Below are 14,788 nucleotides of genomic sequence, written 5' to 3'. Positions count from 1 at the left end.
ATACAGAAATTATCTAACAGAACATCTATCCTTTCTGTCCCCCCGCCCCCTTAGGAACCACTGAGAAAAAAAATTCAATCAGTCCAACTTTAAAGATGACAAGTGGGAAAAACGTATTAAATGGATTAACCGTTCTTTAACTAAAATGTACCCCAGAAAGTCTTGAGACTACTGGTTTTGAAATGTCTGACCCTGTAAAAGGCTCATGAGATATTTTTCTTTTGACCTTGCTAGTAGAAGGCTAATATAGATTCCACATCATATTTTATAAATTGCTTCCCAGCACCTGCGCCATTCCTGCTTGGCTCCAGTAAATGAGATCAGATCCTCCTTTTACAAACTTGAATAAGTCAGTTTGTTTTATAATCGTGCAGAGAATAAAACTCATTTCAACATCTTAATTTTCTCAACAGTTTTATTGCCTTTAAGAAAATTTTTGTAAAATATAAATACAAAGGCAGGAGAATTTACTTACAAAGTTAAAACACAGATCTCAAACGTAAACACACAATTCAGAAAATTTTAGTTTATGTACAGTTTCAAGCAACTTCAACATATGTTAGTTTTTCAATATTTTACAAGATACAGAAAAAATAGTTCAAGGTCTTCTTTAAATAAAGAGCATAAAATGTTTAAACATATATAAACAATCCGGTTTGATGTGTGAAAACTAAATTTCACAGTTTTTAAATTAGGATATAAAAGTTCATACAATTAGTTGGTGTATATGGATATGGTTTTAATTTATATTACAAGCTACTGAATTATATTCAATAGCGCTTACCTGGCCAAGCAGGTAATTCTGTAAACAAAAATAATATCATGAAGTGCCTTACCAAATTCTATCTCCCAAACAAGCCACATGACTTTGATCACATCACCTATAAAAGTATGTTCTGTGTAATCAGTGCTTTGTATGAAACAAAGTCAATGTGTGGATGTGTTATATTTTTTAAATGTGTTCCAAGTAAAAACAAAAGTATCCCAAAGCCTGTGTGCATTTAAAGAAACATTATATAACAATTTTGTAAAAACTGATTAAACTTCTTAAAAAAAAAAAGTTCCAAAGTCCATCAAACTGGAATTCAAATCTCTTATATAAAGGAAAGATATTTTAATATTTAATAGTGTCCTTTCTTTACAGAAACAATTGCATTTTTAACACATATACATAAAGAATTAACTTTATATGGTACTATACATTAAATGGCCTGGTGGCTCACCAATGGATATCAGAGAAATTATCATCATCCGGATGCAACCACTCAAGTGAAGATCCAAGTAAAGTCTGAAGTTCACTCGTAAACTCTACTAAGTCCAAGAGTTCCTTGCTTTCTGGATTAAAAGCTTCAAGGTCCTTAGCACAAGAGAACAACTGACTCAAAGACGTCTGTTTGTAAAACTCTGCCTCAGTGATCGTGACAACTTCTACATTAGGGAAATTGCAACGGAATATGCGGGATGACATTTTCAGCCTCTTTACTATGTCCGACAGCAATACCCAGTTTCGTGGTCTGCAGAACAAAAGAAAAGGGGGGGGGGGCTTAAATAATTGACATGAAGTTATAATCATCCTGGTTATGTAAGCAGTAGCTTACATTGTGTGTCAAATCCTGCTCACCATACTCCTGCAAACACTTTCACTGGCATCAATGAGAGTAGCTGTGGGATTAGAATTTAGCCATGTCCAGATGCATGTAGATAGACATATACGCATACTAATGTCATCCATGGCTTTTGGATGACAGGCTGGTTGTATGATATACCAACATAGGCCCTGACCCTGTAAATTGAGGTACATAATTTTACATAGGTGAATAGTCACACTGACCACTACTCACGTGTGTAAATGTTTACACGATGAAGCCTTGCTTTTTATTTAGCAGTCAAGAATTAGCTTACAGTTAAACAATCAGTATCTTGGGCAGGTATGAATTATAAAGATGCAATTAATGAGAAAAAACACTGGATTTTTCAGATTAATATTAAATACTAAATATTAAATTCAATTTTCATGTGTGTCAAATTTTGATTAATGGGCATTTAACCACAGTCAAAAAAGCTAATCCAACATGGCTTATAAACTCTTCAGAGATAATAGGTTATGAAGAAACACTGTAGTTTTAAGTTATGCAACTGCTGCAACTATGAACAGTTGTTTACTGAGCTAATTCACACTTAGGAGAGACTACACAACTGAAACAGCCCAGGTATCTGCTTGTGATTAACAGTGTTCCAATATCAGTATACAACCAACATGCTATAAGCCATTTCTCAATATGTTTGATTCAATGCATTATTCATGGGTCAAATCCAGCTTTGCATCTGAGCGTTAAAACTGTAGTAACGCTGCCATGTCACTCATAAAGTGTCTATTAAGTGATAAAGAGATGCAAATTCACAAGGAAAAATTTCAAGATAAAATGTTAAATTACTTAATATTAATCTGTCAGAAGCAAATGTGTTATTTTGGGACCGTCAAGATCCTTTTTTGGGTGGTGGGAGGACGTTTGATATGTCTTGGGTTAAAACAGTAATTCACTCTTTTCTGGGATGTAAAACCAGCTGTCTATGCTAACAGCATTTTGTAAAGCACTTTATACTGTGGCAAATACAGTTAGCACACGCAGAATGTTTAGACTGCAATATCTTTGCGTACCCTTACACTTTTGGAACTCCACCCTAGAGCTGACATATGACTTTCTTCCCTACCACCTCGCACAGTAGCACACTGTGTATGAATAATTGTACAGAAATACAACATACAGTTTAAATTGTGCTATTCTAAAAGCAGCATTCAGGCACTGACTCCTGCTACCCCAAACAGATTATTTCATAAAGTTATATCAGTTCTTACCCCTGAGAAAGAGACACTTGGATGTTGTAACATGGCAAGAGAGGCCCATCTGAAAATTCAAATTCAAAGACATCGCTAAAGCCATCTTCATCCTCATCACTTGGACCAGGGGGATTTGCCAGGATGTCAAATCCAGATTCATCTTTTGGATCTAGTTGGAGGGTGGAGGAAAAAGAAAAAGAAAAAAAGGCAGGTCCAATCAGCATTAGGAACATATTGCAAGTCTTTCTTTATCATCCTGTAACTGATGCAGTAAATAAAACTAGACACTTCCCTTCAAAACTTCCTCTGGCATATAGCAAAAGAAACCCCCCCACATGATAGATAATGTTTTGAAACGCCTTCACATACAAAAAATAAAGGATAACATTTGCTCACCGCACACAGAGCTGCCATAGAAATCCCAGTACAAACCAGGGTCATCAACACTTCGACCTTGCAGGTCAGTTAAATACTCTAGAGAGGGGAAACAACAACAAAAACAAACTAATCAGAATGGAAAGCTGTATGATACACTGCCTGCTAAGCTTGCCAGAGTCCCAATATGCATATTTCATATCTCCTATCTAAAATCCAAAACATATTCTTGATGCACATACTATGAAGAATACCATTCTTGTGAATATTCCTGGAATACATTTTTCTCATCTCCCCCTAGCCCCGGTGGGTCCCTTCCACCCACTCAAAAACATCAACAAAACCCAATTCTTTGCAGTGACAGATTTTGACCCATGGATTCCTGAGCTTGAAGCTGCAGCATCTTAATTTTCTGAGAGATGCAATCCTGACCCTTGAAAAAGTTCAAACTTTTCATGTTCAAACTTTTCATCTGCCACAATTCTAGAAGATAAAGGAATGTGGGAGGTAAGTAGCAGACATGAGGAGAAGGGAAAAGGTTTTCACACTAAGGGCTGGTCTTCACTAGGGATCCAGGCTGCTGCGATCGATGCAGTGGGGGCTCGATTTAGCAAGCCTAGTGAAGACCCACTAAATCGATGGCAGAGCACTCTCTGGACGACTCCAGTACTTCAGCTCCCTGAGTAAGGTAAGTCGATGGGAGAGCATCTCCCATTGCCACAGTGCAGTGAAAACACCGGAGTAAGATGACCTCGGCTACGTCAATTCCAGCTACGTTATTCACATCGCTGGAGTAGCGTAATTTAGATCGACTTACCTTGGTAGCGAAGACAAGCCCTAAGGTTCCATCACCCAGAGGCAATATTTAGTTTGTTTCTAGCCTTAATTTTGGGGCATTTACCAGAATAAGATTGAAGTACATAAGGATTAATTTGGGAACGTCAACCCATTGGACTCCAATACAGTCCTAAAGCAACTAACCATTCCACAAACAGTACCATTTTGTATTTATACACAAGTACTTAAACTCCTTCGTTACAAACAATAAAAGGATAGGATATTTTTCAGTTGTGAGCCAATGAAGTGACAAAAGGATTTTCAATTGTGTTTACATTAAACAGGGAAAGTGAACTTATTAAAATGATTCCACACTCACCCACCACATTTACATGTTCAACTTCTTCATATCATAGCTTTTTAAAAAATAAAATGGTAGGCTGAACTTTTATAAAGGTAAAAACTAAGAGGGGGAATTAAAAAAATTCTCTAAAACTTGACACTAAAAGGAAAAAATCTGTATCACCTCAATAGCTGTAACTATTATACTTAACATACTGCTATTATATTTGGTAATTTTATTTTAGTTTCAAGCAAAATGTTATGTACTAATAGAAACTACACTGATCAATGTCCAATTAGCTGGTCTCCAAACAATAAAATCTGATGGCAGCATATCATACATCCCACATAGCTTATAAGGAGACAGTATCCATAGACATGCTTCTAATTTCTACTACTCTGTGTTTTCTTGGCTGGCAAAATATAAAGTCACTTAAGTGTATTCTAGTAATTGTTATTTACATTGAACAATAAAACTTTGGCTGTTTGGCACCTAGGAGGCAGAGACAGGAAATGTCACATTACATTCACAATAGCAGACAGAGTATAGAGTTACTCACCTGTTAGAAATGTTTCCATCAGTTCACTGTGTGTCATTTTCACAATAGTTCTACCTGAGTAGGTAGCAAGTGTTGGATCAGCGCCATAAGAAAGTAACAAGCGGACAATTTCTAAGTGATCGTTTTCTACTGCATCATGGATAGGCCTAGAAAAACAATGTCTTAGTGTTAAAATTTTAGAAACAGTGTGCCAAGTTTACCCCCCCCCCCCCCCGTTACCCCAGCGTAACTAAGGAGTGACTCCACTGACTTCAGTTTGGGGTTATATATATAGTATACACACACTTAATATATACACAAGACAAATTTAAAAAAAAAAACATAGAACTATCAAGAGATCTACCAATCACTGCCTTGTACAGTTTGCTTGTGCATCATTGTTTCATCTTTCCCCACACTTCGTCTTTTCAGAGCGAAAGCAATTTTGAAAAGGCACTTTTGCTATATGCCTGTACACTGCCTAGCACCTCTCAGTTGCTACTATAATAATTATACTGATATAATGGAGCGCAGAAATCGAACAAATTTGTATCACCACAATATACTTCACTATAGGCAAACCACAATAACATTCCAAATTTCAGCCAACTTAACTTAATTGGATGGGCTGGGAAGGACACACTTACATATCTACCCAGAGGATAACTGAAAGTCAAAGTTACCCAAAGGTTCTAACTTGTGTACATAGGAGCCATCTGTGAAAACTTGCCATGAATTAATATGGCATAGTATATTTATTTAAGTGGTAGTTTATATATTCACACCATGATTAATAAATTCTACTTGCAGAATACTATTAATCTAAAAATAAAAAATGCTCCATTAAGATTAATACATAGTTAAGTTATTAAATAAAGTTAGAAGTTTTACAGCAACAAACATTAAGGGTATGTCTACACTATGGGATTATTCCGATTTTACATAAACCGGTTTTGTAAAACAGATTGTATAAAGTCGAGTACACGTGGCCACACTAAGCACATTAATTCGGCGGTGTGCGTCCAGGTACCGAGGCTAGCGTCGATTTCCGGAGCGTTGCACTGTGGGTAGCTATCCCGTAGCTATCCCATAGTTCCCGCAGTCTCCCCCGCCCATTAGAATTCTGGGTTGAGATCCCAATGCAAAAAGAGTGTCACGGGTGATTCTGGGTAAATGTCGTCACTCAATCTTTCCTCCGTGAAAGCAACAGCAGACAATCATTTCGCGCCCTTTTTCCCTGGATTGCCCTGGCAGACGCCATAGCATGGCAACCATGGAGCCCGTTTTGCCTTTTGTCACTGTCACCGTATGTGTACTGGATGCTGCTGACAGACGCGGTACTGCAGTGCTACACAGCAGCATTCATTTGCCTTTGCAAGGTAGCAGAGATGGTTACCATCCCTATTGCACTGTCTGCCATGCCATTGTAAATTGGCGATGAGATGACGGTTATCAGTTGTTCTGTACCGTCTGCTGCTGTCATGGGTGCTCCTGGCTGGCCTAGCTGAGGTCGGCCGGGGGCGCATGGACAAAAATGGGAATGACTCCCCGGGTCATTCCCTTCCTATGTTTTGTCTAAAAATAGAGTCAGTCCTGCCTAGAATATGAGGCAAGTGTACTAGAGAACCAGAGAGCACAGCCGCTCCGTGTCAGAGCCCCAGAGATCCCACAGAAATGATGAGCTGCATGCCATTCTAGGGGGTGCCCCTGCAACAACCCCACCTGTTGTTTCCCTCCTCCCCCAACCCTCCTGGGCTACCGTGGCAGTGTCCCCCCATTTGTGTGATGAAGTAATAAAGAATGCAGGAATAAGAAACACTGATTTTTTAGTGAGATAAAATGAGGGGGAGGAAGCCTCCAGCTGCTATGATAGTCCAGGCAGTACAGAATCTTTTCTTTAGACATGAAAGGGGGGGGGGGGAGACTGATGGAGCTCAGCCCCCAGTTGCTATGATGAAGATGGTTACCAGCCGTTTTGTACCATCTGCCGGGAATGACCGGGAGTCATTCCCATTTTTACCCAGGGGCCCCCGACCGACCTCACTGAGGCCAGCCAGGAGCACTCATGGGCTGATGATGACGATGGATAGCAGTCATATTGTACCGTCTGCCACCGGGAAGGGGATGCTGGTGTTCAGCGCTGCAGCACCCCGTCTACCAGTAGCATGCAGTAGACATAGGGTGACATTGAAAAAAGGTGAGAAACGTTTTTTTCCCCCCTTTTCTATTGGGGGGGGTGTAAATTGACAACATACACCCTGAAACACCCGGGGAAAATGTTTTTGACCTTTCAGGCATTGGGAGCTCAGCCAAGAATGCAAATGCTTTTCGGTGGCAGATGGTACAATATGACTCCCCATACAGCGATCAGATCCAGTATCTCCCGTACGGTCCATGCTGGAGCTCTTTTTGGATTTGGGACTGCATCGCCACCCATGCTGATCAGAGCTCCACGCTGGGCAAACAGGAAATGAAATTCAAAAGTTCGCGGGGCTTTTCCTGTCTACCTGGCCAGTGCATCTGAGTTCAGATTGCTTTCCAGAGCGGTCACAATGGTGCACTGTGGGATACCGCCCGGAGGCCAAGACCGTCCATTTGCGGCCACACTAACCCTAATTTGACATGGCAATATCGATTTCAGCGCTACTCCTCTCGTCGGGGAGGAGTACAGAAATTGGTTTAAAGAGCCCTTTATATCGATATAAAGGGCCTCGTTGTGTGGATGGGTGCAGGGTTAAATCGGTTTAACGCTGCTAAATTCGGTTTAAACGCGTAGTGTAGACCAGGCCTAAGAATGTGAAAAAACCTAAAAATACCCTTTGAGCCTACAGATGCAGTAATTATTATGCATGCATATAATTCTAAGTTAAGACCTCTCTTAAATTGTAATTAATTTCTGTCTTTAAAAATATTGAGTACATGTAACTGGAGTTATTTTAAGTCAACATACTACACCATAGCATCTAATGAGAAACATGTCTTAAAATCCCAGCTTTTAGAAGGAAGCAGGTAGAGGAGGCATGTGGATCCAGAAGAGGTGTTTACATTCAACAGACTCTAGAGCAGAGTAAATTCGCTTTCTCCAAAAAGTAAGAGTCCTTTTATAGACTTCCACTTTTAGACTCCCAGGTAGGAGCATTGTTACGACTAAACATGACACAGAAGAGAACTTAAGCTTTCAAACTCAAGTATTTTCAGACAAGAAAAAGTAAGATACTGTTTATAATTAGTATTGCATATAATCATTACTTTCCAAAACCTTCAGAAGATTATAGTAATTAAAAAAAATGTGAAACCAGGAAAAATAGCAAACATTCTTAACTCTGACTCTGCATCCCGACCTGCTGTGCACCCCTCACTAGTAACTGAGTGTGAAATTCACCCCCATGCAGAGGGCCAACGAAAGTGCTGAGGGCCATTTACATCCTCAAAATGGGGCTCTGGTGATGCACAGGTCTTGTGCTAACCATCCACACAGGGGTGAAGTCCTTCCTGAATTAATACAGTCATCTTATGATGAAGTTTCTAAGTAACTTCAGGAGAGGACGTGGCTATATCATAATAGTGTAGCATCAGAAGTGCTGGAAAAGGAAGGTAAAGTGGTGACTTCCAGCAACTCCATCGTTTTTCTGGTGGATGAAGTTAATTGAGTTGTCCATCTTAGGGCTTGGCTACACTGGAGAGTTGCAGCGCTGGTGGTGGGTTTACAGCCCTGCAACTTAGTCACCGTCCACACTTGCAAGGCACATACAGCGCTGCATCTCCCTGGCTGCAGCGCTGGCTGTACTCCTGCTCTGCCTGGGGTATAAGGATTGCAGCGCTGGTGATGCAGCACTGCTCCGCAAGTGTGGCCACCAAAAGCGCTGTAATTGGCCTCCGAGGTATTCGGAGGTATCCCAGAATGCCTGTTCAGCCACTCTGCTGTTTTGTTGTGAACTCCGGGCTCCCGGAGCTGCTTATCTAAAAAGCAAACACAGCTACTGTTTGCTCCAGCAGAGGCAGGCAGGGGGATTCTTTTGGAATGTTCACAGCTAGTGTTTGCTTGAGGAGAGAAGCAACATGGTGGGCGGGGGGAGGGGGAGTCCATTTTGGAGCAGTTGCTTATCTGGTCTGAAGGCTATTTGCATTTAGTGAATAAGAGAGGGGTGGGGGAAGGGTCCAAACTTTTAAAATGATTGAAGGTTGGTGCTGTGTATCTTCCAATCCTTAGAACTTGCAAGGCAGGGAGCTCACACAGTGTCAGCTCCAAAAATCCACTCTCTCTTCTGTCTCCCCCACTCTCCCTGTCACACTCCACCCCACCCCACTCTTTTGAAAAGCACATTGCAGCCACTTGAACGCTGGGATAGCTGCCCATAATGCACCACTCCCAACAGCGCTGCAAATGCTGCAAATGTGGCCACACTGCAGCGCTTTCCCTAAACAGCTGTACGAAGACAGCTGTAACTCCCAGCGCTGCACATCTGCAAGTGTAGCCAAGCCCTTAGAGTGTAACTACCAAAACTGTGTGCGCTTTTTATTCAATTCTACATTATACAATGTCTTATACTGCCCTCATCACGGTAGCATCCAAGTACCTTCCAGAAGCACACGATGCAATGTGACTAACATCCGTCACATGTGATTCATTCTCGGTCTCATTCCCCAGATGGAAAATTGTGTTAGTGTGGTGTCTTACTTTTATAAATGTTATGTACACTATTCTGTGTGTTGATATTAGACAAGTAAGCGGAAGATATGCACCTTAGACTTGGTGTAGAAGCTGGTGAGGTTTGAGGTGGTTCTTGGTTCCTATGGAAACTTGTCCCACTTTTTTTTTTTTTTTTTCAGGCCTCTTAGAAAATTCTGCCTCTACTATACAAACAAATTGTGCCGGAGGAATGGAGTTGTCAACTCTGGTCCTCATCCCACAGCTTTATGAGATCTTTTAAGCTATCCTGGTCCCAAACCAATGAATGCCTTGAAAATGTGGATAAGACCATTAAGTTGATATGGTATTTTATGTCATATCATAGATTTTTAAAGTCAGATGGGACCATTATGATCACCAACTATGACCTGCATAGCACAGGCCATAGAACATCACCCAGTAATTCCTACTTCAAGCCCGTAGTGTAGTGAGCAGAGAACCAGTTCAATATGCTTCTGGTGGCCCATGCAGCTGAGGCTACTATGGGGAAGAAGAAATTTTGGAGTTGCTTGCTTCTACGCTCCTCTGGCACAACGAAACTCTGTACAATAAGGGCAAAGCTTGTCTGTGCTGGAGAGAACTTTCTCAAGGGCTGGTCTGAGACAGTGGAGTGAGCTCCCCCAGAAAGCAAGTATCACCGGCATGTGCCGCTGGCAAGCCGCGCAGGGCTTGAATCCCGGTGCCCCGGGCATAAGCCCGCACCAGGAGCGGAAGAAGAGGGCTAACCCCTCTAATTCCCTACTATATTACACTATACAACTATATTTACAACTACAACAACTAACTTAACTAACTACCAACAACTATGTACACTAGAGCTATGGAGAACGCTAGGGCTGTGGAGGCAAGGGAGCACTCCACTGTTCCTACTGGCCGTCACGGGCGGGAAGAAGGAACTGAGGAGCGGACGGGCCGGCTGGGGTATATATCCAGCGCCATAGCGGCGCCACTCCAGGGGGCGCCCAGCCGGCCCACCGGAGTTGCTAGGGTAAAAATGTTCCGGAGAGCCGTGCACGCACGGCACGCACACCTAAATGGAATGCATAGGAGCAATCACTCGAAGAAGAACTCACCACTTTCCACTCCAAGCACAAGGCACATTTCTTTGACCTTGCCTTCTCCAACACAAACACATAGCAACAGGCATTAAAAAGAAACAACCAAGTGTAAAACCCTACCAAAACAAGACACTCCACTACCCATGCTTTTCCTGCTGGGGAGGATGAGAGAACAAACAACATGTGACAGATGTATAGCCAAGTGGCTTAATGTACTACTATAAGGCATTCCAATACTCTGGTGACGAGCATGGTATAAGAACGTATATAGAAGAGAAGCTGAAGTCTGAGTCACTGGCCCATATGTGATTGTTGAGCTATTGTGTATATCTATATTGATAATAGCAGAAGGGACAACCTCTGAACTATGATGAAAATGCACACAAGGTCTGATACCTGCAGGGGAGTAAAGCGGATACTTGTTGCCTGGGGGGTGGGATGAACCCTGATAGCAGGTCAGAGTCAGGCTGTTTGCAGACATTAAGTACAAATTTTCTATTTGTATAAAATTAGTGAAATTTATTGGAGCCTTAAACTTTGAATTCTTTGTCTTTCAGTGGCTTTTATCATTATGATTTTCTAACAATGATTTTATTGAAGTGATATTTATTTACAGTCTTAACTACATTTTAAAGAAGTGATTTGTCTGAGATGTCCCTGAAAGCCTGTCTACATAAGGAACATTGTCCAAAAGTTGCACTAGTGTCACTAAATTAATGTAGTGGCCCTGAGAGGGCCTACACAGGGGAAGCAGTATCACAGATCTGCTGTATCTTCTATGGGAGCATGCCGCTCCTGCTCCATGGATCACCTAGATTGTGAAGAGGTCTGTCTGAGCAGAGGAGAGGTCTGACTGAGCAGAGGAGAGATCAGAACACCTGCTGCATTCATTGTCACTCCTCTGGGGGCAGGCTTGGCTCAGGCCACTAGAGATGGGCTCAGAGGGCCAGCCCTGCTCCTCTATCGCCTCCTTAGTTACCGGCCTGTGATGACTGCAGCTTGCTGTGCAAAGCAGCTGCCTAACTTCCCCCACACCAGCAAGTGACCTGCAGGAACTGTTTCCCTTACTTTAGTGCTGCAGGAAGCCTGCACAGGAAGCAGCTGCACTTCAGCACCTCAGAGCCCTATCTTTTTTACGCACACCCCCCCCAGTGGCAAATAGAACTGTTTGAGCTTCCTAACCCTCCCTGCTTGCCACCGAGAAGCGCCTCTTTTTTGTCTCCCTCAGCTGTCTGCAGTTGGGTGAGAGAGTGTGCCCAAGTGAGGGAGGTGAGGATGCTGCTTTAAAAAAAAAAAAGTAGCAGGAGTGACAAGTTAAGGTGGCTTGAGGAAAAAAAAAAGGGGGAGATAAAAGACCATGAAGAAGGGGAGGGCACAACACAGGGAAAGGAAGAGAGAGTGAGAGAGACAGGAGGAGGAAATGAGAAAAGGAAAGAGAACAACACTCAGAACAAGAGGAAAATATACCCAGAGACAGGGTAGAAAAAGGAAAATTAAGAGGCGGAAAGATGGGTGAATAAAATATGGACAGTTGTAACACTGTCAGCATATGGGGTTAGCAAATGAAGCCCCTACCAAAACAGTGTAAAGGCACAAGCAGGTACTAATATTTATACTGATGAAGGGGAGATATAAGGAGATTTCCTGTTTCTAGTGGAGTTTATTGCCCTCTCTGTAAGCTGCTAAAGGCCTTCTGCCAGGGATGACAACTTTTACCTCTGGTCCATAAAGATACACCAGACTACATGAAATAATAGTTATTTTTAAAAAAGTTCCCTTGGAATCCCCATACAGGGCTTTATTCACTACCTCCAAGTATTTATTTTATGGGAATTTCAAAAAGAATTGCTACCTATACCTACGAGTACAATTAAAGTGGTACAACCTGTGTGTAGACAAGCCCTTACAAAAGCAGGAGGCCCCTCCTTGGGAACAGGGGTGGGCTGCCAAAGCAGTAGCATCCTACACAAAGCATGGATTCAAATTCTCTACCATGTATCACCTCTTCTTATCTCTTCTTAAAGGGAAATTTGCAAGCAGGGGCTTATAATTCCATCACTGGGTTCTGGCAATATGCAAGCCATTCAAATTTTGTGCTCAGTCTTTATGACACCATCAGAATTCCCTTGCTGCACTGATAGCTCTGTAATTTAGTAGTTTGTTATTTTATTAGGCACTGTAGTGTCTCTGTGCCAGATTTTTATTTAAATACATACGTTTATATAAGGGGCTGCCCTATAGAGCATATGAGAGGTGCAACCTGCTTGGAGGGTGGCTACTCCAGTTGAAGTTCCTCTAGTAAAATTAGCTGTTACAGGAGATCATCTTGTCAAGATTAACACAGGAAAAAGCATAGGAAGACACCAGTTTTGGCATGGTCCTCTTAGGAAGAGGACTGACTAAATTCCGCTGCTAAAACAACAACAAAAAACTAGCTGTGAAGAGCGAATCTAATGTCCTAAAGAACTGACCACAGAATCTGTGATAAGAGATAGAGCCTGGTAATAGAGATGTATGGTTGCAATGTGCATCAAACTTCAACATCCGAAGCCTAAAACTTTTAGGTTTAAAACAGCCTGCATCTCAGCTGAAGAATATCTGCTCCTCATGAAAAAATGGAAAAGTGCACATAGGTTCTTACAAATAAGAAGGATGAGATAAGGCCAAACATGCCAACAATAGTACTTGCAAATATCAGATGGCTGTCTTACATCCATTGTTGAGCAAATATATTCCTATCTGGGAAAGAAAATGTTCATCAGAACCCCTTACGCATAGTCTCTCTACTACTATTATTTACAGGGAATACAGTTAAGAGTGTAGTTGAGACATAACTTAAAGATCTCAACGTTTTCTACAATAATCTTTGATTAGCCAATAGTTTAGCAACAAAATAGACATGTATTACACACTACAGCAAAGACAAGTATTCTAGTGAACATTCACATAGCACTGGATTTCTAAAACCACATTTAACATCCAAAATCACTGTATTCAATACAGGCTAGATTCTGCCACCTTTGTTTTCACTGAATGATACTTTAATTCACAAGCAGTATCACTGATTTAAATTACTACTCAGTCGGAGTATGAGTAACATGACTGTGCCCTCTCATGACACCAAAACGCAGTTGCACCATCTAATTTCTTCTGTTACTCAGATTTTTTTAGTTCAGCAATATTTCAAAGGATTTGGACCCTTCAAAAATATATAGATAAGTAATAAACAAGAACACCCAAGTATTACTCAGGAAACTTTCTTCCATTCATGTTCTTTGCCTTATTTTCTATCTTAAATATGTATATCTAAAAATGCCAGAGACAAGAAGAGACCACCCAGTGACTTATCAAACCTAAGTTATTTTTAAAAGTGCACATCACTATAGTACCCAGGCACTGAACATGAGGGAAATTATATGCATGACAATTGTCCATAGCAGACTTTACAGTGATTTCATAAAACCCTCAGATTTCAGGAAGACACAAAGAAAATATCATATCGTTCAGACTCCAGCAATAACCTCAGCTGTCACATCTTTTCATTGACAGAGGCAACCAACAGAGCTGACCAAAGGTAGAAGGCAATAACTAATTCAGATCCTACATTTGGTTAACAGGGATCAGTTTGAAAGCCAAGACAGGCAGACCAGAGAAACAGATAGAGCACGTAGATGTGTCACTGTGGGTTGGCCTTAACAAACTCACTTCAACAATGTGATGGAACTCTGAGAATCATTGGTTGGCAACAACAGCGTTCCCCATCAGAGGGCAATGATGCATATTTAGTTCAGTAAAAAATAAGGCAGTCAACATTTTGTATTTGACTCTTGTTCCTGGTCTGATAAGTGAAGAACATACTCAGCAGCAGAAGAGATGAAAAACACAAGGTGGCGGAGAACTTTTTTTTTTTTTTTTGCGCACATACAAGCTTACAGGGAAAAATACAGTTAAGGCTCCAAAGGAGAAATGGTATTTATCTTATACTCAGATACAAGCTTGGCTATACGAGCCAAAGAGGAGGAGATGATGATCCTCCTCAAGGAATCCTTCACAGAAGCCTGCGCTCTGTATCCTGCTGAACTCCAAGAAACAACCTAAGCAGATCTGATTTGGAATACACTATCCTACTCAGAAGCCTTTGAAAAAGCTAAGAGAATCTCTGCCACCA

The 14,788-nt window shown here is 41.4% G+C and overlaps 1 protein-coding gene across 5 annotated transcripts in view; it reads right to left on the bottom strand.

Moving 5' to 3' along the window:
- Positions 1 to 397: 397 nt before the first annotated feature.
- Positions 398 to 14,788, bottom strand: part of BCOR (BCL6 corepressor) — a 70,853-nt gene continuing 56,462 nt past the window's right edge. For all 5 annotated transcript variants that reach the window (XM_045002714.1, XM_045002717.1, XM_045002719.1 and 2 more), the window contains 4 exons: positions 4,894 to 5,039; positions 3,236 to 3,313; positions 2,858 to 3,008; positions 398 to 1,514 (listed from right to left, as the gene is read on the bottom strand). In XM_045002714.1, coding sequence (XP_044858649.1) covers positions 1,220 to 1,514; positions 2,858 to 3,008; positions 3,236 to 3,313; positions 4,894 to 5,039 — 670 coding nt within the window. In that variant the 3' untranslated portion in view covers positions 398 to 1,219. The remainder of the gene's footprint in view (positions 1,515 to 2,857; positions 3,009 to 3,235; positions 3,314 to 4,893; positions 5,040 to 14,788) is intronic.

Source organism: Mauremys mutica, chromosome 1 (assembly GCF_020497125.1).
Source record: "Mauremys mutica isolate MM-2020 ecotype Southern chromosome 1, ASM2049712v1, whole genome shotgun sequence".
In the NCBI taxonomy this organism is placed as follows: domain Eukaryota; kingdom Metazoa; phylum Chordata; order Testudines; family Geoemydidae; genus Mauremys; species Mauremys mutica.
Note: the sequence above shows the minus strand (reverse complement) of the source record. Positions and strands in the feature narration are given on the sequence as shown.